At 48.2% G+C, this 23,018-nt stretch overlaps 1 protein-coding gene across 2 annotated transcripts; it reads right to left on the reverse strand.

The window, feature by feature from the left end:
* Window positions 1-938: 938 nt before the first annotated feature.
* On the reverse strand, window positions 939-21,573 carry TTC22 (tetratricopeptide repeat domain 22). Of its 2 annotated transcripts, XM_032766953.1 has the most exons (7): window positions 20,910-21,572; window positions 10,491-10,546; window positions 8,742-8,857; window positions 7,833-7,951; window positions 6,867-7,028; window positions 3,252-3,404; window positions 939-2,626 (listed from the first exon to the last, which is right to left on the reverse strand). In XM_032766953.1, exons 1-7 carry the CDS (start codon window positions 21,474-21,476, stop codon window positions 2,096-2,098), a joined length of 1,704 nt encoding a protein of 567 aa, XP_032622844.1. In that variant the 5' UTR covers window positions 21,477-21,572; the 3' UTR covers window positions 939-2,095. The 2 variants fall into 2 exon arrangements, with proteins under 2 accessions (XP_032622844.1, XP_032622845.1); XM_032766954.1 differs by lacking the exon at window positions 6,867-7,028 and having other exon boundaries at window positions 20,910-21,573.
* Between the last annotated feature and the right edge of the window lie 1,445 nt (window positions 21,574-23,018).

Here is a 23,018-nt window from a genome sequence, read left to right on the forward strand (position 1 = left end):
CTATTTCCCCATGTTAAGTATCCTCACACCTTCTTTGTCAAACTGTCTTAAGTGGGCTATCTTGATTATCACTACAAAAGTTCTTTTCTCCTGCTGACAATAGCTCATCTTAATTAATTAGCCGCTTAGAGTTGGTAGGGGAACTCCCACCTTTTCATGTTTTCTGTATGTATATATATCTCCTCACTATATGTTCCATTCTATGCATCCGATGAAGTGGGCTGCAGTCCACGAAAGCTTATGCTCAAATAAATTTGTTAGTCTCTAAGGTGCCACGAATACTCCTCTTCTTTTCGTGGATACAGATTAACATGGCTGCTACTCTGAAATCTTTAAATAGTTTGTGAACCCTCTAGTAGTGCTCACTGTGTTCTGTGGTTTAGAAAGCTGCCAGTTATCTGTATAACTGACTTTGCATGCTGTGTGTATTGAGTAAACATGGTTATCTGGATCCCACTGTGCCCAGGTGGTTTCTACATACCGTTATTGTTGTGCAGACGGAAAGAGGCCCAACTCTGTATTTTGATTCTTGTTTGTTATTGTAATTAAGTTCTTCTTCCAGGGCCTAATTCCCTTCTCACTAAAGAAAATGGGAAATTTGTGACTTATTTTAATGGAAGCAAGATTAGGCCCTCAGAGTATTATCATGGGAAGCACCTTTCATATCTTTAAAACTCCATTAGAAATCCAGTAAAAGAAGGTAGAGCACCTCACATAAAACAAAATATGTGTATGGCTCAGTGATGTGCTGCTAACAGTTACCCCCACAAACATTTCCGTGATAAACCTAGGTGCTGGAGATATGCACACCCACGGAAAAGGAGAGAGAATCTAGTCATTTGAAACAAAATGCTTTCTCAGAACTAATGTAAAACCAGAGAATGAGGCAAAAATCACAAGACAAAGAAACTTATATTAAACACAACTTTGCTGGAAAGGTATATAATTTGTTCCACTAAAATATACAGAGGACATTGATGAGAGAGAGAGGAAGAGATGAAACCTTTGCCCTGAGTTAGAAAAATATCCTCTTCCCAGCATTCTGTGCCATCTGATGCACCCCAACTGGAAGATCTTTGCCCCTCAGAAGGATTTTTGTGAGCACCAGGCCAGAGTCAGCAGTATCAAGAGACTCCATCAGAAGCAGAGAAACCACCTCAAACTTCATGCCAATTCAGAAGAATTTTAGGTGCTCCCAGGAGCCCACAACAACCATCCTTAGTTCAGTTATTAGTATGGGTGGTTTAGTGGTAAAATTCTCACTGTGCATGTGTCTGTTTCATACAGGTCTTTATACTGCGTTTATCACCATAATATGGGAGATCTGTGTTTGATTCCCAACCAGTGCAGAGCTGAGTATGGGATCAGATACTATGGTGATGGGAGGCAGTATAAAAGCGTAAGGTAGAAAAGACTGAACATATGAGATTTTCTAGTATTCAACACTTCATGTTTCCTTCCCACACTAAAATCTTTCTTACCTTATTAACAGATGTGTTATTCATTAGTTTAAAATAAAATCCAAGGATTGTGGCCTGATCCTACATGGTGCTAAGCACCCTCAATTCCCAATGAGTCTGCAGGATCAGAGCTCTACATTAGCTGCATTCGCTTAATGAAAAGGAGGATAATTGAGTGTAGACCAAAACCAGCACACAAGCTATTCTACACTGGATGATATCACATCCCCAGAATGTAATGGAGGCAGAGTCGTCCTGTGGATAGGGTGGCAGTCTGGGAAGCAAGAGATCTGGATTCTACTTCCAGCTTTGCCAGTAACTTGCTGTGTGGCCTTGTGCACATTTCAGACCAGGTCCACCCTGAGAAACCTGGAGCCTGATTTTCAGAGGGGTTGAGCACTCACAGCTTCTATCATTTTTCATTATTTGGTCTGTACCTCAATTTCTCCATTTGTGAAACAGAGACAGTAATACTTGGCCACTTCTGCACACTGCTCAGAGATCTGCGGATAAGAGTTAAATGGTTAGCTTATTGTCTACTGCCTGTTTGATGAGATCTGAGAGAACTAGGTGTGTTCAGACAGTATCAGCCAGGAGGCAATTGTGCTGCATGACGTGATTCCAATGTCAGTTGTTCAGAAGGAGAATGATCGCTCATTTAGTTTGGGCTTGGAAAAGTCAGTCTTTATTGTCTCAAACAGCATCTTCACTAGCTCGGTATTCCCTCTGGTGACCATAGCTTTGGAGAGCTCGATCACCTCTGTTGTGTGATTGCGACACACCAGTCTCAGCTCCTGGCGGACACGCTGCTTTGGGTATTTCTCCTCAGCCTTCTTTACCCACAGTTCCACCTCCTGCATCAGCATCTCGGCATTCACCCTCTTCTGACTGAATAGTATAAGGAGCGTCTCCATCAGGCACCGGAAACTCTCTGTGTAGGTGGAGCCCACATCATCCAGTTCTATGGCTCGCTTGAAGCACCCAATGGCATTGGACTCCTCATTTTTAAGCCGCAGGCATTTCCCCCTGAGCAGCTGTATTTCTGGTAGTGTATCTCCCAGGTCAAACTCCATGGCTTTCGCAAAGAACTCCAAAGCATTGTCCAGTGCCGTCTTGTCCACTGGGAATAGTTCCTGCATGGCATCAACACCCATGTAATAGTAGATCTGGAAGGATAGAAGGACAGAATAACTGCAGATTCTCAGCTGTGGTTTACAGGAAACTGCAGAGCCTGAAAAGACTGCACTACGCTAGGGTAACTTTCGTTAGCAGAATCCACCAGTGGACCATGCAAAATGGCCACATCATAGTCGAGGCTCTGGGCCAGTCTGCATACATTATACACAACCATCGTTTGAGCACTCCAGTTCACCGCCCTCCACTGATTATTAGGGTACGGCTACACAGCAGCAGCTGTGCACAGGCTAGCCTGTCCAAGCGAGCATGAATACAGCTTGCACTGGTAACAACAGCAGTGAAGACAATGCGGTGCGGGCTTCAGCACAGGTAGTGGAAGCCCAGCAGGGACCCTGAGTAAATATAGGGCTCCTAGCCCACCCAGGGCCCCGTGCTGTGCTACATTCACTGCTAATTGGATTAAGCTAGCTTGCGTAGGCTAGTCCTTGTTCAGCTTTTCCTGTGCAGCCATACCCCAAGAGCCAGGACTGAGCCTTCAGAGTTTCTGTGTTCTGTTGTTCTTGTTTCTTTAAGTAGTGAATGTAAATAAAAACACGAAGACATGAAAAAAGCAGCAGCTGATCTCACTGGGAGAGCATCTCTGTATTTACTCACCTGGCCTATGTCCAGGTATGTCTTCAAGCACGGGCAAACCTTTACAACGCTTTCAAGGTCCTCTTTAGCTCTGGTGAGATTTTTCCTGTCTGGCATGCCTCCCAAACCCATCTTTGCACGTTCCAGATCTCGCAGATAGAGCTTAATGCGGATCTAAACACAGGGGGAAACTTATTCTGGCATACATCCTGTTTCAATGTTCTCCCTCCTGCCACAATATTTGGGGTTAGTTCATGCTTGTAGGGCCATTTGAACATATATAGCATTAAATATATTAATATTAGTAAACAAAATGGAACACTTTGGGCCCAGTCCTCAGTTGGGGTTAATCAGTGTAGCTCCACTGCAAGCCAAGTTACATGAGCCAAGGAGCTATCTATCTTGCCCATCACCAAAGTGTCTGAGTGCCTAGGACAACGTATCTCCACACTTCTCCTGGAGATGTGTTGGCCAGTTACTGGAATCCCCTTTCACAGTGATGAGGATGTAATTACCAGCTGATCTAATGATCCTATGATATGAATAGGAATTGGGGAGCGCTACATGTTTCTGTCAGTTGCACCACTGCACCCCATTGACGACCTGAGAAGTTTTACCTGAGTAAGAACTGCAGAATCAAGCCCTTTGTTTTATATTGTTTCATAGTCTTCTGAAGCTGAGTCTATTTAGGACACAGTCTGGCTTTTGGCCTCATACCTGTATGCAGCTGAGCTTCAAGAGAAATTAGAAACCTCCTTTGAAGGACAGGTCTAGCCACATACTAAGGATACCCAGGACAGCCTGAACATTCACTTGTGAGGTAATTTATTTCCTAAGGAACTGAATATTTCATGTCTTAAAAAATAAATAAAGTGAGAATTAATCTCAGGTTTATTTAAAAACCAACTCTCATTTCATTACTTTGCTGCTGTTATAACAGGAAATAACCAGTAGCAACACTCCCGGCTATCTGAGGTAGGAATCATCAACACCCTTGTACAAATGCAGACACCCAGGTACAGACAGGTAGAGGGTAACACTTTCAAAAGATCCCAAGTGATTTAGGAGCCTAAATCTCATTCAACGTCAATAGGACTTTGGCTCCCAAATGCCTGAAAATTAGACTTAGGTGGCTAAGTCACTTATTAACTTTTGAAAATGTTACCCTAGGTGACAAGGAGTCCGTGGCAGAGCCAGCACTGGACTCAGATCTCCAGGCTAACTCTTTAACTATGAGACCATCCCTCCTCCTCAGCTTATTTTCCCTTTGGGTGTCTGCTTTGACTATCACATAACATAGCCCAGGACAATAATAGCTTCTTTTCTAGCATTTAGGTTCAGCGATCAGGAATCCCTAGTGGAATCCCACTGGCACAGAAAGAGCCATTTCCAAGAGCCATCTCAGTGAAAGGCTCTTGAGATCACGAAGAGGAATGTGACTCCTGAATAAAAGGCCAGGCCTGGTGAGACCCATTTTCCAAGAGAAATTTCCCCTGGGGCCCTGTATCTGGGTGAATCAGCTGGCAAGTCGCTCAGAGATGAAGATACTCATTCAAATGATGCCTCTAATATTCACCAGTGGCACAGAGAGGCTGCGGATCTTGGTAAATGACCTCTCCAGTTGGCTGACTGCACTCGGCTGGCAGGGCTTGAAAAGCAGATCAATTGCCTTACACGGGGATTCTGCATTTTGGAAGTTCATAAATCTTCTGTCAAATAAAGCCCTTAATGGAAACACATAGAGTCAGGCTGGCTCCTGGAAGGAGGGAAGTAGTGGTAGGTTTTTATTCTGGGTGGAGAGTGGCAGGAAACCAGCATTACCTTCTGCTAGAACTCAAGTGCCTTCCTGTGATTTGGGGCCCAATCTGAAGGCCATGGAAGCTGATGGGAAGAGTTCCATTGACTTCAATGGGCTTTGGATGAGGCCCAAGATACCACCAACCTGCTCTTGTGTAATGACAGCGAATGAGAAATGTTGATACCTTGATGGGCCAGATCAGTTTCCATAATTATTAATATTTACAGCAACAATGTACATCTCCTGGGATGCCTTTTATCTAGAAGCGTCCCAAAGTGAGTAACAAACTAGGGATCATTTCACCCACCATTGATATACAGCTAGTGGTGAGCTCCAGCCGGTTCGCACCGGTTTGCAGGAACTGGTTGTTAAATTTAGAAGCCTTTTTAGAACCGGTTGTTCCAGGACAACCGGTTCTAAAAAAGCTTTTAAATTTAACAAAGGCTTGGGCAGCTGTCCACCCGGCCCTCGGCCCCAGCTCACCTCCCCCTCTCCCCTGAACGCTCTGCCCTCCTTCTCCTTCCCCTCCCCTGCTTCCCGCGAATCAAATGTTTGCGGGAAGCCTGAAACAAGGAGCAGGCAGGTAATCCAGGCAATGGGGGGAAGCGGGGGCGAGCAGACACGTGGAGAGCTCTAGGGAGGCACGGCGTGCGTGGTCCAGTCCGGCTCCCCGTGCCCCTGGCTGAGCGCGCCGGGTTCGGGCTGGTCCTGGCCGAGTGGCTTCGGCCCGGCTCGGGGGGTCAGGCCCTGTGGCGCCGGTCCCGGCGCCGGCCAAGCGGTTTCGGCCTGGCCCGGCTTGGGGAGTCGTGCCCTGGGGTACCGGTCGCGGTCCCAGTGGAGTGGACCCGGTCCAGGCCCCAGGCAGTGTGGTAAGGGGGCAGGGAGCAGAGAGGGGGTGTTTGGTGGGTTGTGGGGGAGTGGATAGGGGTTGGGGCTGTCAGAGGGCAGGGAACAGGGGGATTGAATGGGGGCAAGGGTCCCAGGGGGCAGTCAGGAAGGAGCAGGGGTTGGATGAGGTGGTGGCGGGCAGTCAGGCATAGAGAGAAGGGGTGGTTGGATGGGGCAGGGGTTCTGGGGGGCCATCAGGAATAAGAGGAGGGGTTGGATGGGGTGGCAGGGGGCAGTTAGGGGACAGGGAAGGGGGGTGGATGGGGCAGGGGTGCTGGCGGGCGGGGGGGCACAACCCCCTCGTGGGGTGAGGAGGAGGGAACCGGTTGTTAATATTTTGGCAGCTCATCACTGTATACAGCCACCTCTGGAGTGGAACATGGCAGCTGTTTCACACCACAGAGCAACACTGCACAACAGGTTAGAAGAGGAATGCTTACTTAGTTTCTTAAATTAGGCCCCAATTCAGCAGAACTTTAGGCACCTGTTTCACTTCCAGCACATGAGGCATCTCACTCCTATTCAGCAGAGCACATAAGCACATTGTTCACTGTAAGCAGGTGAATAGCTCCATTTCAGTCAGCGGGACTACACATGTGCTTAAAGTGACAAAGGTGCATATGCGCTTTGCTACAATGGAGCCTGACATTTTAAAGGTGAGGCTGCAGTCCCTTTCAGAAAAAAACTATGTTCCAATGGGCTTCCCAGGATGAGCTGAAGCCTGTGCAAGGTGCCACTCCAGAAGACTCCAGAAATCAAGCAAAACGACATAGACAGAAATGTGAGTTGTTGGGTTTGTTTAGTAAGCCTAAAATCTTGTGGAAATGACGAGGTTGCTAGAAATATTGCCACAAGGCCAGTTCCTGGCCAGGGTAGGAGCTGCTCTGGCTCTTGGTTCAGACTGTAGCATGGGCCCTTGAAGACTTTGGTGTCAAAGACAAACCACATACCTTAGCCCGCGTGCAGTAGGCCTGCCAGTTGAGCTCTGGATCTTGTAGGACATCTAGCGCCATATTGCAGATTCCCATAGCCATTTCTTGCTTGCCCAGGAAGTGGAAAATTTTTGCCAGTCGGTTTAGTGTGGGAGGATTATCTTTAGCTATTTCTATTGCCTTTTGAAACCAAGAAAGCAAAACATATTTCCATCAGTGAACTGCCCCTTACTGTACTGATCAAAAGGCCCAGAAACATCCCTGAGTTTTGGGAAATTTTAGCTCTGAACCTGACTGGGTGGGTGGCTTAGGCCTGTATATGCCAATGCTGCCTTGTGTGATTATAATCTTAACCCGAGAGCTGGCAGGACTGCTGAGTTGCACGTGTAACCCAAGCAGGCTGCCAATGGAGCATCTGATTCCTCAACTCCTGAGCTGTATTGGAAGCAGGGATGTAGTCAGTGTGTGGCTCAAGTGCTTGTATAAGGGGTAGAGGCTGGGAGAGGTAAAACAAAAACCCGGCCTAATCCTTCTCCCTTCTCTCCATTCCCCGGGACTCTCCCATCCCTAGAACTTCTGCACTCTTAACAAAAATTAACCCCTGGGTGCTTCCTCCAGCCTTCATCTTACAGCTTGGGCCCCTGGGCTGCACTAAGTGGTAACTCTTGTCATCAGTGGAAGAGACTGATTCACATCACCTGAGAATCTGACCCAGTGTCCTTGATGGTGAGGTCTGCTTGTGTAAAACAGAGATCCTAAGCTCTGCTGGCTTTGCCTTAGATGTACTGCTCATTCTGGAGTGCCTCGGAGTAGGGAAAAGGAGGCATGAGGCTGGGGTGACAGGGAAGGAGCAGCTAAGAAGGGAATGCGGAGGAGAGAGACGGCAATCTCCATGGCTTATGGGGGATGTAGATATAGAAGAGTGAGCAATGGGGACTTCCCCAAGTCTTCTTGTTACACGCGAGCAATGAAGTAAAAAAGCACCTTGCCAAAGCAATCAAGTGGCCCAGTCCCAGAGTAACCACAGTCATGGATCCCCATCGGGGTGGTGGAAAACGTTTCTTTCCTTTCCAGCAGCATCCCGAGGTAGCACCAGGCCAGAGCTGGGGAGGGAGGGGGGAAGAACAGAAGTCAAAGCAGGTTAGCAGTAAAGACACTAACATTAGAAGCTATCCATCCCCCACAATCAGGCTGAAGGGGCGTTTCACTTTGGAAACAAGAATTCACTAAGCTGCTTTGACAAAAAATGCTTTTCAAAGTCAGGTTAGTTTAGTGAATTTAGTGCTTCTGAGAAGTGCCCGGGAGCCTGGAGTACTTGGTTTATCTGCAGCATGAAGAGTAACAGTACGAGCTGCCCACACACTGCCCTGCCCATGTACTTCGACCCCACCCCAGATCTCTAAGGGGTCAGAGGATAGGTCACTTCCCAGAATCTGTCTGCTCTTTGGCTTTTCTGCTGAGATTGCCAATATGCAGCAATTGTGCTGCTGTTAAAAACGTTATTTCCCTGATCTCTGTTGACTAGGAACTGGACTGAAACCATCAGTTTATTTCACCCACGCCACCCAGCAACCATTGTATGAGAACTTTTAGGCCCTGATCAGCAAGGTGCTTGAGTGACTAATTTTAAGTATGTGACTAGTCCCATTTGCTTCAATGAGAATATTCATGTGCTTTAAATTAGGCACTTGCTTAAGTACCCTGCTGAATTGGGGCCTTAGCAGCTACCAGAGATGGGATTTGTAGATTCATAGCTCTTCTGCATATAAGGCCACGTTCATGTATGAGCCTAATCTTAAGCAGGCAGGTGTGAAAAGCTTGGTGAGTTGTGGTCTGAGCCCTGCTTCTTGTGCAGAGCCCTGGAGTGTGCCTGGAATGAGCCGGTTCTCATACCTCTGTAGTGAGAATTTGAGGACTTGGTCACTTGTCGAAGCAGAGCCAGCGTTCTGTTAAAGGAGGGCAGCCGCTTCTGCTCATCATTTCCCTTGTTCATCAGGATCCCATCTAATCTGTAAGAGCAGGAGTGGTTTGGTTACTGGCTCCTAGCTACACAAACACCTCTATCAATAGGACTGCTTTCCTTAGCAAATAGCGCTTTGATTGTTCAGTATTATGATACACTTCTGCAGTCAGTGGGAGTGGCTTACTAGTCACAGCTCATGTGTCAGACCCTAGAATAGCAAACACACTACTATTAATCAGACTTTACACAGCACCTTTCATCCAAAGGTCTCAGAAGTGGATAATGTTCTCCCCACTGTACTAGAAACCGAGGTGCAGGGACGTAGAGTGAGTTGTCCAAAGTTACACGGTGAGTCAACAAAGAGTCAGGATTAGAACTCAGGAACCTGATTTTCCACTGCATTGCAAGAGTGGAAAGTAGGGAGTTGCCAGACTGGATCAGACCCCTGTATCCTGTCTCTGACAGTGGCCTGCACCAGACACTTCACAGGGAAGTGTAAGGACCCTGCAGTAAGCAGATGTGGGGTAATCTGCCCCCCAACAAGTCTAATCCTAATCCCTACTAGTTATAAATTGTTTTGAGCCCTGAAACATGAGGTTTTATCTCCCATCTCATGTCCTTTCTGTTAGCTGTAACTATAATTAAGGCTGTGAGTCTGTCATGGAGGTCACAGATTCCATGACTTCTGCAGCGGCTGGTTCTGGGCCAGCAGCAGCAATTTGGGTGTGTGGGAGGCGGCTCAGGACTAGGGGCAGAATTTCAGATCCTTTCTTAAGGGCTGCAGTTTATTTCTCCAAATCAAACAGCACAACACAAATCCAACTCATGAAATCAGGCCCAGACCCGGAAGCTCCCACAGGTCTCAATCTCAGCTGGGCTGCTTTGGCCTTTTATCTAAGGCCCAACGCCTAGAATTTAGGAGCCTAAATACTTCTGTGGATCTGGGCCCAGTGACTTGCAATCTGTCACCTAATCCCTGGCCTCAGAGTCAGGAGAGACAGGTAGCTAGGCAAAGTAGGGCTAGCCCAGGGCTCACTAGAGGGCTGTGCTTTGATTTGTTGTGCAATAAAAAGAGAGTGAAAAAAGCCACTCATCTCTGCATAGAAAATCCCTTTCTCCGCACTATGGGGCAAATCCTGATCCCACTGAAGAAACGTCTCCCATAGTGCACCGCAGCCAGGGACACACCACCTCCCCTCCGTGGTCACCAGAAAGCGGGACATGTTGGCCTGTGAGGATCCAGAACAAATTAAACACCCTAGTGAGGAAATGACTAAGGAAACTCTCTGGCTTGTGGCTCAGAGAGATCGCTCTAGGAGATCTGTCACTAGGGATTTTGATTGTGTCCTGAATGGGGTCTGAATAGACTGGGCGTTTAATTCACCTGGAGAGAGATATTAACTAGCACCTGTCACCTGGGGCAGTCACAATCTATCCCACACTGGAGTTATCTGTCCCTGCTCTCAATGTCTTTGCTTTGGTTGGGCCAGGCTTTGGCATCTCATAGTCCTTGCTACAACTTCCCAAGAAACAAAGCAGATGCTCTGTCAGGTTGCAGGCGAACTCCCCCATTCCAGTGTAACCTGCTGTTGTTTATTTCTCATGGCACCCTTGAAGAAGGTGTTTGGTGCTGTTCCACTCTCTTCTTCCAGCTCCGCGCCAGGCACTCCCTCTCTTACCTGATGTACAGAGTGGCCATAGTGAGGTACCAGCTTCTTTTCTCCTCCAGGGGGATCTGAAATAGGGAAAGGTTTGTAGGAAAGTCATCATTAACACCTGAAAATTGCCCTCTCGAATCCACTGGCCTATGAAACTAGATGTCCCAAGGCAAGACGAACCTGCACTTTGCCAGGAAAGCAACATTCAAAACACTTCTTATTTTGCTATTCAATAAGAGACGCTAGGCCAGATCCTCAGCTGTGCAAATCAGTGTCACAACATTGGTGCTCCATGAGTTTTTAGCAAGGCAAAATCTGCCACAAAGATTCCCGCTTAAACAGAGATGGTTCCTTTCAAAACCCATTCAGTATGTCATGCAAACCTCTGCCCTTTCACACTGTCCTTTAAGTTCCACAGTGGATGTTGCGCTTTCATCCAGGGATCTCAAAGCACCTTGTAAACACACGAGTGAATCCTCAACCCACTGAGGGAGAACCCTACAGAGAGGGGCAACTGTAGTCTAGTGCCTTGAGCCAGAGCTGGTAGTCAGGATTCTGCTTATGACTCTGCCAAGGACTTGCTGTGAGACCTTGGGCAAATCTTTGTGCCTCAGTTTCTCCATCTGTAAGAAAGGACAGTAATACTTATCCATCTTTGTAAAACCCTTTGAGGTCTATAGTGTCAATGGCAATTGGTTCACAAGCAAAGCACTAATCATTCCATTTTACAGAGGGGGAAATGGATGGTCTGAAAAGTCAGTGGCAGAGCAAGGACTAGAACACAGGAATCCTGACTCCCAGGCTACAGGTCTACCTATTAAAAGGCACTTCCTGAATGCAGGTGTCCTCACAGACACGTGGATTTCCTCTCTTCCCCCTATTTCTGCAGCCAGCCTATACCATTCCACTCAGGCTGGTTTATTAGTGTTGACTCTATTCCATGCAGATTAGAAGTGGGTATCCATAAAGTGTGCATCTGTATAAGTCCTATGAGGTTGTTGTATGTTTTACTGTGTTTAAAAATGGTACATAGCCAGTCTGGGCCAGCAGTATGGAGATCAGGCTTGTCAGGTTCTTTGCTTACAGCACAGTCCCCTCACTCTGCACAGAAAAGAGGATGCTTTCTGTTTGAATGGGAATTGCACAGGACCGTGCAATGAGGTAAGTCTTGGTGGACAGTATGTAACGCAATGGGTTATGAGTTGCCATATTAACCAGGTTAGCAGTTTCCAAGAGGTGGACGCAGGTACAATTAAAAGGAGCAAAGATCATTCTCCGTGTTACTTAGATTATTCACACTGTGCTCAACACTGCATAGGGCACACAAAGAAAGCAAGCCCCTGCCCCAGAGAGCACAAGTCTCCGAGGCTGACACATAGAAGGCAGCACATGCTGGGGGATCAAGTGGTGGGGATGGCTTAGCGAGGGTTGAGGCAGAGTAATCCCTTTCAACAACAATCCTGGCTCCCGCTTATCGTACCCAGAACAGAGCGATTCCATACTGCAGCTGCTTGCTGCGTCACTGGCGTGAACAGCTGCTTAGCAAGCACAGGCCCAGCCAGCCAGTTGCACCAGTGAGGTGGATAAACCAAATGGACAGTTTTCCCAGACAAAGCATCGCCTTCCTGCCCTGTGCTGAGGATTCAGGGGGGAAGGAATGGGGGGGGGGGTTAGCGAGGATTACACACACTATCTTTGCTGCCTCCTGCAGGTGCGCAGGGAGCAGGTGGTGAGGGCTGATTTGTCTCCACCCACTTTGCAGAAAGGATGGTCTCACGAGCACAGCACAGCACTGGGAATCAGGAGATTTTGGAGTTCTGTTCTCAGCTCTCCCACAGGCCTTCTGTGTCGCCTTGCTCAGTTCAGAGTCTTATTGTAACTGCACTGTGCACACAGTGTTGTTGGTTCCGTGTTAGTCCCAGGATAAAGTCTGTGCTTGTCGCTCTCCCCAACAGAAGTTGGTCCAGTAAAAGATATTACTTCACCCACATTGTCTCTGCTTTGTGCAAGCTTTCGCTCTTGTGCAGTCGCTATAAAAGTTGCCAGTCTCGTCCAATTGTGTTTGCACCCACTTTTCACTGGTGTAAATAACATACAAGGTGCAAGGCCCTGGAGCATCAAATCCGCAGTGTTAAATCCTGGCCCCCCAGTGAAGTCAAAACTCCTGTATACACTGTAGGACAAGGATTTAAGTCATGTGCCTCAGGTTCCCTATCTGCTACAAAGGGATAATAATAATGCCGTCCTCAGAGAGGGTTTGATGCTAAATTTATTCATTTTGCAAAGTGTGCTGAGATGCTGTCATAAACAGATAGCTATGGGTTAATGTTTCTTTTACCTGTAAAGGGTTAACAAAGGGAACCAAACACCTGACCAGAGGACCAATCAGGAAACCGGATTTTTCAAAGCTCAGGGAGGGAATGTTTGGGTCTGTGTCTTTAGGAATCGTATAAATAATGGGATGAATGTGTCTTTGTCTCGTGTTGCCTCTATCGCTCTCAGAATAAGATCTCATATATCTCCAAAGGCTGTTAAATCTAATAATGTTTCCAGTTGTAAAAGTACAGGTAGAGAAACGATAAATAAGGTATTTGTTAATATGGTTATTCTGTATTTAACACATGTGTAGTAGTTTGCTGAGAAATGTTTTAAAATTGTAGATTAATCTTTAAATAAGGAATAAGAGCTGTTAATTATTATCATTTTGGTTCAATGTGAAGCTCAAAAATGACCAGTAATAAGTTATCAACACCAATACGGTACAAAAAAGAGACCATTTTATGTCTTTTTTCTTTACTTTTATGATAAAGCTTCTTTTTAAAACTTGTTGATTTCTTTTCTAGTTGAAGGCTCAGGGGATAGGAATCGTCTGTGGCCAGGATTAACTAATTCGCTTTCAGGGAAAGACTGGGAGGGGGGAAAAGAGGAAGGGGGGAAGTTGAAATGGGCTCTCTGTGTTTCTGTGTTTCAAAGGACTGGAACACGGTGAGTCCATCCTATGTACCCCAGGCGGGAAAATCCCCTGGGAGGAGGTAAAAAGGGGAAGGGAAGTGGGTTGATTTTTCCCTTGTGTGAGACCACAGGGGCATCTGAGTCTCGCCCGTCTTCTAACTATACAATAAAATACAAAAGCAAGGAAGAGTGAAAAAAGATAAAACTAAAACGAGATAAGCTTATTAGAAGATTAAAGAAATATAATAAATAGGGAAAAAAGAATAAAACACTAATTAAAATAATTGTTCTTTGTTTATGCTCAAGATACTATGTAAATAATAATAACAATAACACATAAATAATAAATTCTATGGAATAAAAAGATAAAAAATAAAAATTAGAAAAGAAACAAGAAGAAATCTAGGGAAAAGAATAAAAAAAAGAAAAAAATAATAAAAACAAATAGAGATTATTTAGCGTCACTTTTTTTCTTCTGATGCAAAAAAAAAAATGAAAAATAAAATAGTATACAATCCACATAGTCATGAAAGGAGCTATAAAATAAAAAATGGATTTCTCGTTAGCCGATCGTTGAAATATCTACGCTAATTAGAAGTAAAGAAAAAATAAATCAAAAATGAAAGAAAAATTACAAAGCTTGCATTTGCAGGGACTCTGAGTGAAGGTGAAAGAAACTTGATCTCTCTGTGTTTGCATTTCAAGGGCTTGAAACACGGTAATCTCCTAGTGTACCCAGGGCGGGAAGATCTGGGAGGAGGTAAAAAGGGGGAAGGGAAGTGGGTTATTTCCCTTTGTTGTGAGACTCAGGGCATCTGAGTCTTGGGGTCCCCCAGAGAAGGTTTGGGGAGACCAGAGTAAGCCAGACACTGGAATTTCTGGCTGGTGGCAGCACTATCAGATCTAAGCTGGTAATTAAGCTTGGAAGGTTCATGCAGGCACCCGCATTTTGGACGCTAAGGTTCAGAATTGGGACTTATGCTTTATGACAGATGCTTAAACAGCAGCAGCTGCAGAGGTGCAAAGTGTTAGCATCTTTCGCTGGTGTGTAAGGGAAAGACAAATGGGATGTACGACAGGAATAACAGACACACAAATATAAAGCTTTCAAAATAGCCAGGAGATTCTGCGGTGAAGAGCTGTCGGCTTGTTGGATCTAATACTGTGTAGGTAGCAGAAATATGTTCCAATGAAAGAGAATTCTTGGTGCACTATAAATATCTGAAAGCACTTGGCTGATATTTAGCCTGCTGCTGTAAGCAGAAATGCCAGCTCACTGCAGAAACGCCAGCTAACAGTGTTCCAGGTGGGTAGCTGCCCCAAGGGACAGTTTGGTGAGCCAAGCGACTGGTTCCAAACTGCAAGAGCACAGTCTCCCTCCCTGCCTGCGCAGACCCCCTCATCCTGTTGTGGCCAAGGAACTGACTGCCAGGCAATTCTCTTTGGGAGGATCCTTAGAAGTCAAGGCTGTAAGTGTCGTGCATGGACAGCCTGGGACTCTCCGAGTCCAGAGATGTCCCAGGGGGACTAGGCTCCCGAGATGAGATGGTGGTGGTGGGCAGGAGGTGAGGCCACTGCCCTGCCCACCCTCTGCAGCCAGCCCGCTCTGCTAAGACATGGGGTAGCAGATGTGCTCACCTTGTGTGCTGGGAAGCTCCAGGGAGTCTTATGTCCCATAGCACAATGCTTTTTCCCTGTGGGGCAGGAGGCTCCACAGCACTCTAAGGTGGGCTGGTGTCCAGGGGTATGTCTACATTGCGTTGTACACCTGGTTCTGTGGGACCCAGGCTTGTGGACTTGGTGTTTCCAAGCCCATGCTGCATCTACACAGCATTGTAAACCTGGACCCAGCTCTCACAGCTCTGCTAACACATCCACACTGCACTATGCAGACTTTCTGACTCGAGCCTGCAGCAAAATGACAGTGCTTGGACCCAAGTCACAGCAGGACTTAGGCTCTGACCCACCCCACTCGGAGGGTCCTAGGACCTGGGGCCTGAGTGCTTGCTGACTCAAGTCAGACTGAAACCTGAGTTGGAGCCCGAGCATAGCATGCAATGTAGACATACCCTAACAGGGCCAACCTGACTTTAAAAATCTCATGGCACGTTCTTGTAACAACAGGAGTTTGCCCTGTGGATGGTTGTTGGCCAGCATTCTCCATCGCAGCTGTTGTACAACATGCCATGCTCCAGCCGCCTGCCTGGCTGCTGCCACTCCCCCAGAGGTGGCTGCCTTTCATTCACGGGAGAAGTGTTTCTACAGGCCCTTGCTCATTCAGCCTCTACTGATAACCACGTTAGGAATGCTGAATCAGGTGCTCAGCACCTGAAACTCCCTTGATTTCAATGGGATTTGTGGGTACTCAGCACCTGTGAAGGTCTTATAGATTGTCTGGGAAGCATATGGGGATCCTCTCAGGTTGAAAATAACAGATTACTGCAGGGAGGGAACTTGCACTCCCAGCTCATTAGGAGAACTGAATAGAATTGGAAAGGCCATTCCTCCTCCCTGGCTGAAGCTAAACCAAGCACCGTTGCTGGTACTTTGCCCATGATCTGTTGAAAGTGAACCAGCTTTGTGATCTATACTCCCATCTGGTGGCTCTGTTTGCATTTAATTGTAATGGGTTATGGGCAAAGTGCTAATTGCTATTCCCTTTAGACCTGGTGGCAGAAAAGATTTTGCAGGTTAATGGGTTTGGAGAGCACTGAGCTGGGCTGGATTGTTTAAAAGTTTAAGTTTCTTTTTTTATTTCGTTGTGGGTTCATTTTATCTGGGCACATGAATAAAATAAGCCTGCACCTTAAACCGCCTAGCAAGACTATGGATCATGATGTAGAAGGAAGCAGCCAGCACTAAATGAGAAAGGATTTCAACACACAATTTTGATGCCTAACTTTTTGGATGCCCAACCTGAGACATGCCTAAGTGTGTGTGTGTGGTGGGGGGTGGAATCTGTAAAAAGTGCTTAGCACTCATCCCTCAGAAAAACAGGTCTCTTTAAAGTGGCTCAAGTTGAGTACCTCAACATTAGAGCTGTGCAGAGAAAGGGAATTTTGTTCCAGGGAGGACTGATGTTTCAGTTTGGAACGAAACCCAACATTTTTGAAAGTCTCCATGAAAAGGAATGGAACTCCAGCTGAGGGGCATTCTGCTCAGAGGGCTGTCCTCTGGCTGCTAAGGAGCTGTTAGCCCGTGCGCTGAAGCTCCCAGCTCTTTGGCAGCCACCTGGTGGACTGGCAGGAAGCAGTAAGTCTGGGGGCCGCAGTTGAACAGAGAGCCTTGGAGATTCAGAGTCGCAGGTCCCAGGGCTTCTTGGCTCCCCACCAGGCAGGCTGCCTGAGAGCTTAGAGCCTGGAAACCTAGGCTGTCCTGGTAGGCTACGGAGGGCTGGGTGGGTGAGCTGGCAGGAAACCAGGCAGTTTTCTAAATCTGCCTGTCATGGGGGCGATCCATCGGAACTTAGTCAAAAAGGAGCCATCGGCGTGAAAGTTTTCCAGTTTGACCAATCGGCATTCTCGGAAAAGCTTTCCACTGGGGAATGTCCAACCAGCTGACTCAGAATCACTCATCACTCCTGGCGAGCCACATGGCTACGTTCTCTGGAGCCAGGTTGTACCTGGCCTTCAGTGGAAGAGCGAGAAAGCAGGAGAGGGCACAAAGACACTGCCCACCCCTGCCCTTGTGCTTTGCTAAGTGCAAATTTGATAGCCACCATCTTGACCAACGCCCCAGAAACTGAACCAGGGATCTCCAGACTTAAAAAACATAAGTAGCTACAACCTGAACTAAAGACCCAGCCTCCGCAGCTGGCGCTGTGACAGACTCACACCTGCTGTGGACCCAGCGCTGTGCACAACGCACAGCCCTCACAAGGCTAGCACTCATGGCTCCAGATGGGGGATGCCTATGCCTCCACTCCCTTGTGCAGCAGAGCAGACAGTGCATCCTGTAACAGAGCGATGCCTGTGCTGACCCAGGTTTCTGGGAGGCAGAGTACCTGCCTGAACAATGCCTTTTGGCACTCCCACTGAACAGGGTGTCTCCACCACACAGTGCAGGGCTGGGGCTTAAAGTCTCACTTGAACTTTTGCTAAGCTCTCCAGCAGGGAAAGCAGATTTGCCATTTAAATCCTCAGTTTTTAAACTGGAACCTGCTCCTTTCCCCACACTGCCAGAGATGTTAGGTTAGGCTGCTCCCCAGCAGGCAGTTTAGACACAACCAGCAGGGTTCCTGCACGCACTTTCCCCAGGGCTGCAGGGCTTTAGTTGAGTTACAATTCCACATGGCCCTACAGTAGATAAGATCTGCCTGAGATTATTCAAGTGAAGGGTATGAATGCTGATGGACTAGATTTACTAGGAGCAGGACTGGCTCCAGAGTTTTTGCTGCCCCAAGCGGCGGAAAAAAAAGAAGGAAATCTGCGATAGCGATCGGCGGCACCTCCACTGCACTGCTTTCTTCTTTGGCAGCAATTCGGCAGCAGGTCCTTCCCTCCGAGAGGGACCGAGGGACCCGCTGCTGAATTGCCACTGAAGAGCCCGACGAGCTGTCTCTTCCCCTTAGCTGCCCCAAGCACCTGCTAAGGGCTAAAATAAAAACCCCGTGGGCGGCCTGGGGCTTTGGTGGTGGGATGGAACCTATCACTGGCCCAAGCCAAGAATGCCTGAAAAACGCTATCATCTTGTTTCACAGCGTCTGCTGGGCCTGCTCAGTGGATAATCCAAGGCTGGTTTATCTGGTGCCTTTCGTAAGCATGGATTTGTCACAAGAAACATCAGCCTGTCTACACTGTCAAAGGCTAAGAGCTGTAATGCAGACAGGTCCATCCCCCGTCCCTAGCTCACAAGCCTGCCCAGCTATTCCAAGGCTTTCATGTGCACAGAATGCGACCCCAATCGCTTTGACTGTGTTACACATGGCTGCTGAGACCTGGGCAGCTCCTGTCTGCTCTGCAGTGTTTAGCTGTGATGTCCCTGGATGTGGGGACAACTGTGCTGTCCATGAGTCCACTTACGACAATAGCCTCACTGATGCGCTAAGTGACAGCGCTCGGTGTTAGACCAAACCCTGAGTCACACGGAGCGGCCCTGCATCACTAACTCCCTACTTTGTGCAGAACTGAGACTGTGAAAAGTTTAGTGCCAGACGGCAGAATTTTAAATAGCCGCTGAATCACCTGTAGCAGCACCGCCTACCCACTCTGGCTTCAGGCTAGCAGCTGCCTCAGTTTCCCCCCTTGGGCTCTCAGTAACTTCAGCATAGGTCTTTCATGTGTCCTGTAATGCCTCTCCTCGGGGTCTGGATACACAAGAACTCCCTGAGCCTTCCTAGCTGGCTCCCAACCCTTGGTGCAGTAATCCGCGGCTGGGCCCTGTTGAGTCTGTCCTCTAGCAGACTTGGGGCTTCGCTACTTTAGAAATTTCAAAGCGCTGCCCCGGCAGCGTTTTGAAGTGTGATTGTAGTCAGAGCCGCAGCGCTGGGAGAGAGCTCTCCCAGCGCTGCTTGTAAACCACATCCCTTACGGGTGTAGAGTGCAGTGCTGGGAGCCGCGCTTCCAGCACTGCCGCCCTGATTACATTGACACTTTACAGCACTGCATCTTGCATTCTCGCTCGCTGCTGCTCTCTGCTGCCTTGAACTCCTCCTGCCTGGGCAGTTGGGAGAGTCTCTGAGCAGCTCATGCTGCTCTCCTGCTCCTCTGAGCCCCTCCCTACTCTCCATCTAGCAACATCTTCCTACTTGGAGTCTCCCCTTTGATTCTCTGCAGGCTTCTCTGTTATCTCCACCCCCAGAAGGCTTGATTCTAGCCACACAACCTGCCTGTCTTGTGGCACGGCTCATCTTCTCCACCTGGGGAGACAAGTTAAGTGGGTAAGAGGTGGGGCCCTGGACCTATCTCCCCTTAAAGGGCCAGTCACCCTGTGACATACCCCCCGCATCTAATTAAAATGAAAAAAATGGTCTGATAGTTTTCATCTTACTGAAACAACAGACCATCCTAGAACAGGAGGTCTAGAGAATGATGCAGCACTAATTCTCTTGCTATGCATTTTTATCTGTTTATCCTAGAGTTCTCTATCCTGTTCTTAACTGACATCTTGCTAACTCCTGTGATTATTTTTTTAAAGCCCCAGGAGTGATGTGATTCCATGAGAATCTCATCTTGCATTTAAAAGTAAAAGCAAGTTTCTAGTCCTCAGGGTTGCAAAGAAAAGGTTGAAAATGTCCCCTGAGTGCAGCCTAAAGGCTCAGGTAACATGAGACAAAGAAAAAGAATCTGAGATTAATTAGCTGTAAAAATCCTGATTTGCTAAGTCTATCTCAGGATTTTCTGGGGCCTGACTCATGATTTTTGAATGTTGGGGGTTGGCAACACTATTTGCAGTGTTGCTGTAGCCCTGTTAGTTCCAGGATATTAGAGAGACAAGATGGATGAGCCAATATCTTTTATTGGACCAAGTTCTATGGGTGAAAGAGACAAGCTTTTGAGCTGAGAGCTCTTCAATTGTGGGTAAGCTCAAAAGCTTGTCTCTTCCACCCAAAGAAGTTGGTCCAATAAAAGTTATTACCTCATCCCCCTTGTCTCTCTGTAATAGTTATGCACTTCCCAGATAACGTCTGCTGTCAAGAATTTAAAGGAATGAACTGAGCTGTAGCACTCCTGAGCATTTTGATAGCATCTTCTAGCTGAAGGCCTTGAAGCCCCTTCCAAACATGGCTGGGAGAAGTATTTGCACTTGACACAAAGCCTTGAGCTGAATGGCTTAAGGAAGGACATTTTCTGCGGCTTTGTCTACAGAACACAGTTAGTGTCTTGAAGCAAATTCAGTGTGTGTGCTACACTGATGCTCCATCTGTTCTGATGTCTCAGAGAGTGTACACCGTGCAATTCTTATTCTAACGATAAGCAAAACCACCTCTTGACCCAAGTGCTCCCCTTAAGTGAGGATACCAGGCACCAGCCTTTTATGAGCTCCCAGAGGGCAACCACACACTGTGTGTGCAGAAAGACACACCTTTGTTTGAACAGCTAGAGAAGATAAGGCTGGAAGTGCAGAACACTGTTGATTCTGATCATATAAGACCAGAGTAACTGAAAATAGGCTTAAAACTTTCCACGATCCCATCCAGCTACAGAATCGTGTCACCTTTATAGGGGCTGATCTGCAGGATTGGGCCCATAGAAATCAACAATTTTAAGTGACACAGCACGAAGGAGGGTGGAACACTAAGATAGGAGTGATTCCCAGAAGCTTTCTCCTGGCAGGACTTTACTCCCTCAGGCTTATACTTGTCTGCACTGTCAAACCCAAGCTCAGCTATTAGCTGGTAAATTAGTTCCTGCTCTAGGTTCCCATGATCATAATGAACCCATGATTGAATTGCTCTGCTCAAAGGATAGAGGCCCTACAAAGACATGTGGCAAGTACATCCAGTGATACCAGACAGCAATCTACGGATCAGTAGGAGCCATGACTCACCTGCTGCCCATAAACAAGAGCCTTGTCATAGAGCATGAGTCCGGCCGCCAGTTTCTCCATTCGGTCTTTTTCATCCACAGGCCCAATGTCAAAGCCGTAAGCGTAGCCCTGCTCTGCCAGACAGCGGGCTGCTCGGAGCCTGGGATCCCCCTGAGACTCGTCTTCTGAGCCCAGGCCCATTAAGTGGGCTAGTTTCTTGGGGCAGTCAGCCTCTTCCTGCTCGCTGTCCAGCCTGTCGTACACGTAGGCCAGGTTGGCCCAGGCATTGAGGTTGTCGGGGTCCTCCTGGGAGATGCTCAGGAAGATCTCCTTGGCTTGCTCCATCTCCTCCAGGTGGAAGGAGAAGACCCCGAGCAGGTGCCTGACAGCGAACTGCTGGGAGCCAGACTCAAGCTCTAGCTCATACATCAGGCTGTCTTGCTTAAGCTTCATGTCCCTCCTTCTGAAATTCACAGGGGAGCAGGGCTCGAAGTTCAGGTTCATCTCTAGGTGGAAGTGACCAGGAATATAGTCCATCTCATCAATGAGCGTGTCAATATCCACCTCGGCTTCCTCCGGGTTCTCCATGGGGACTTGCTGAGTATATCCCCACGCAGGGCTGCTGCAGTGGCGTCTCCCAGTCCCAGCCTTTCCCTCCTCCTCTCTCACAATGTTTGCCACTCTCTCAAACCTGCAGTTCTGGTTTAGCTGATTCACATGCAGCCTGGGAGGAGTCCTGAATGGGAGAGGCACCTAGTGGCGCCTGTCATTTGTCAAGGGCCTGCTTGGCCAGGACTGTCAGTGAATCTCAAGAGTCCAAAACAGAAAAGTCTGCTGGATCCATTCTTGCCTGTTGTCCTGGCAGGGCAGGGGCAGGGGCAGGGGCACGGGCAGGGGCAGGGACAGGGCTGGGCTCCTCCTTGCAGTGCATGCTGCAGCGATCAGTCCCTTACTCCCATTTCCCTTCCTCGGTTTGTATTCCGTAGTGTGTTAACGTTCGTTGTGTGTTTCGCTCCAGGCCATAAAATGCCTTTGAAAATAAACAGCCTGGGCCAAATCCTGATTCCCTTACTCCAAACTCCCATCAGAATGGATCGGTAGCCGAGGCTGATCACGGACTGCACAGTGGAGCTGCTTCTGGACCAGATCCAGGCGTTTGAAGCCAGAAGAGCTCTGCTCAGGAAGTGGAGGGGCGGTGCTGCAGTCACAGTCCCTCCTCTGGGGCTCTGCACAGGCTGGTTCAGCTGGCCAGAGCGGAGGGAGCAGCCAGCCCAGGCTTTCCCCACTGGCTTCAGCCCCTCATGAGAGGGAGCAGCAGGCTGGTTCAGCTGGGTGGTATGAGAGCGTGGATCCGGCTCACCCTCGACCTTTCACCAGGAGGCGTGAGCAAGGTTGGGAGCATTGTGGCTGGCCCCTGTGCAGGAAGGCAGGAGTGGAGGAGACTCATGTACTCTTCCCACTCCTTGGTGGATCCATTCTGGGCCAGCCAGAGTGGGTTTTTAATGAGGATCAGCCGCACTCTACTAGCGCTGCTGCTGTGTGACCCTCGGATATGCACCTCCGAGTTGGAGCCTGGACCAATACCTGAACAGGCTACAAATCAGTGTTAAGAAATAGCATTTTGGTCCCAGTAATGACTACAGCCTCCAGCTGACAGGCAGAACCAGCACGGGTGGGTGGACAAGAGCTCTGCTTTTCAGTCCTATGGACTCTGTGGGGCTGTACAAGGATAATTAGGAGCTCCGCAACACAGATTTCCTATCCATGCAGCTTTGGCTTTCCCCTTTCTAAAAAGGCCTTGTGCAAAGGGTCCGTCTGCTCTCCGAGCCCCAGTCCCATCTGCCGAGGGGTTCGTCTTCTCCCCAAACCCATAGCCCATCTGTAGAGGGGTTCATCTGCTCTCTGAGTCCCTGGCCCATCTGCCAAGGGGTTCATCTGTTCTCTGAGCCCCAGGCCCATCAGCCGAGGGGTTCGTCTTCTCTCCAAGACCCAGGCCCATCAGCTGAGGGGTTCATCTTCTCTCCGAGCCCCTGGCCCATCTGCCGAGGGGTTCGTCTGCTCACCGAGCCCTAGGCCCATCAGCTGAAGGGTTCGTCTTCTCTCCAAGCCCCAGGTCCATCAGTTGAGGGA

Source organism: Chelonoidis abingdonii, chromosome 7 (genome assembly GCF_003597395.2).
Source record: "Chelonoidis abingdonii isolate Lonesome George chromosome 7, CheloAbing_2.0, whole genome shotgun sequence".
NCBI classification, from domain to species: Eukaryota; Metazoa; Chordata; order Testudines; family Testudinidae; genus Chelonoidis; species Chelonoidis abingdonii.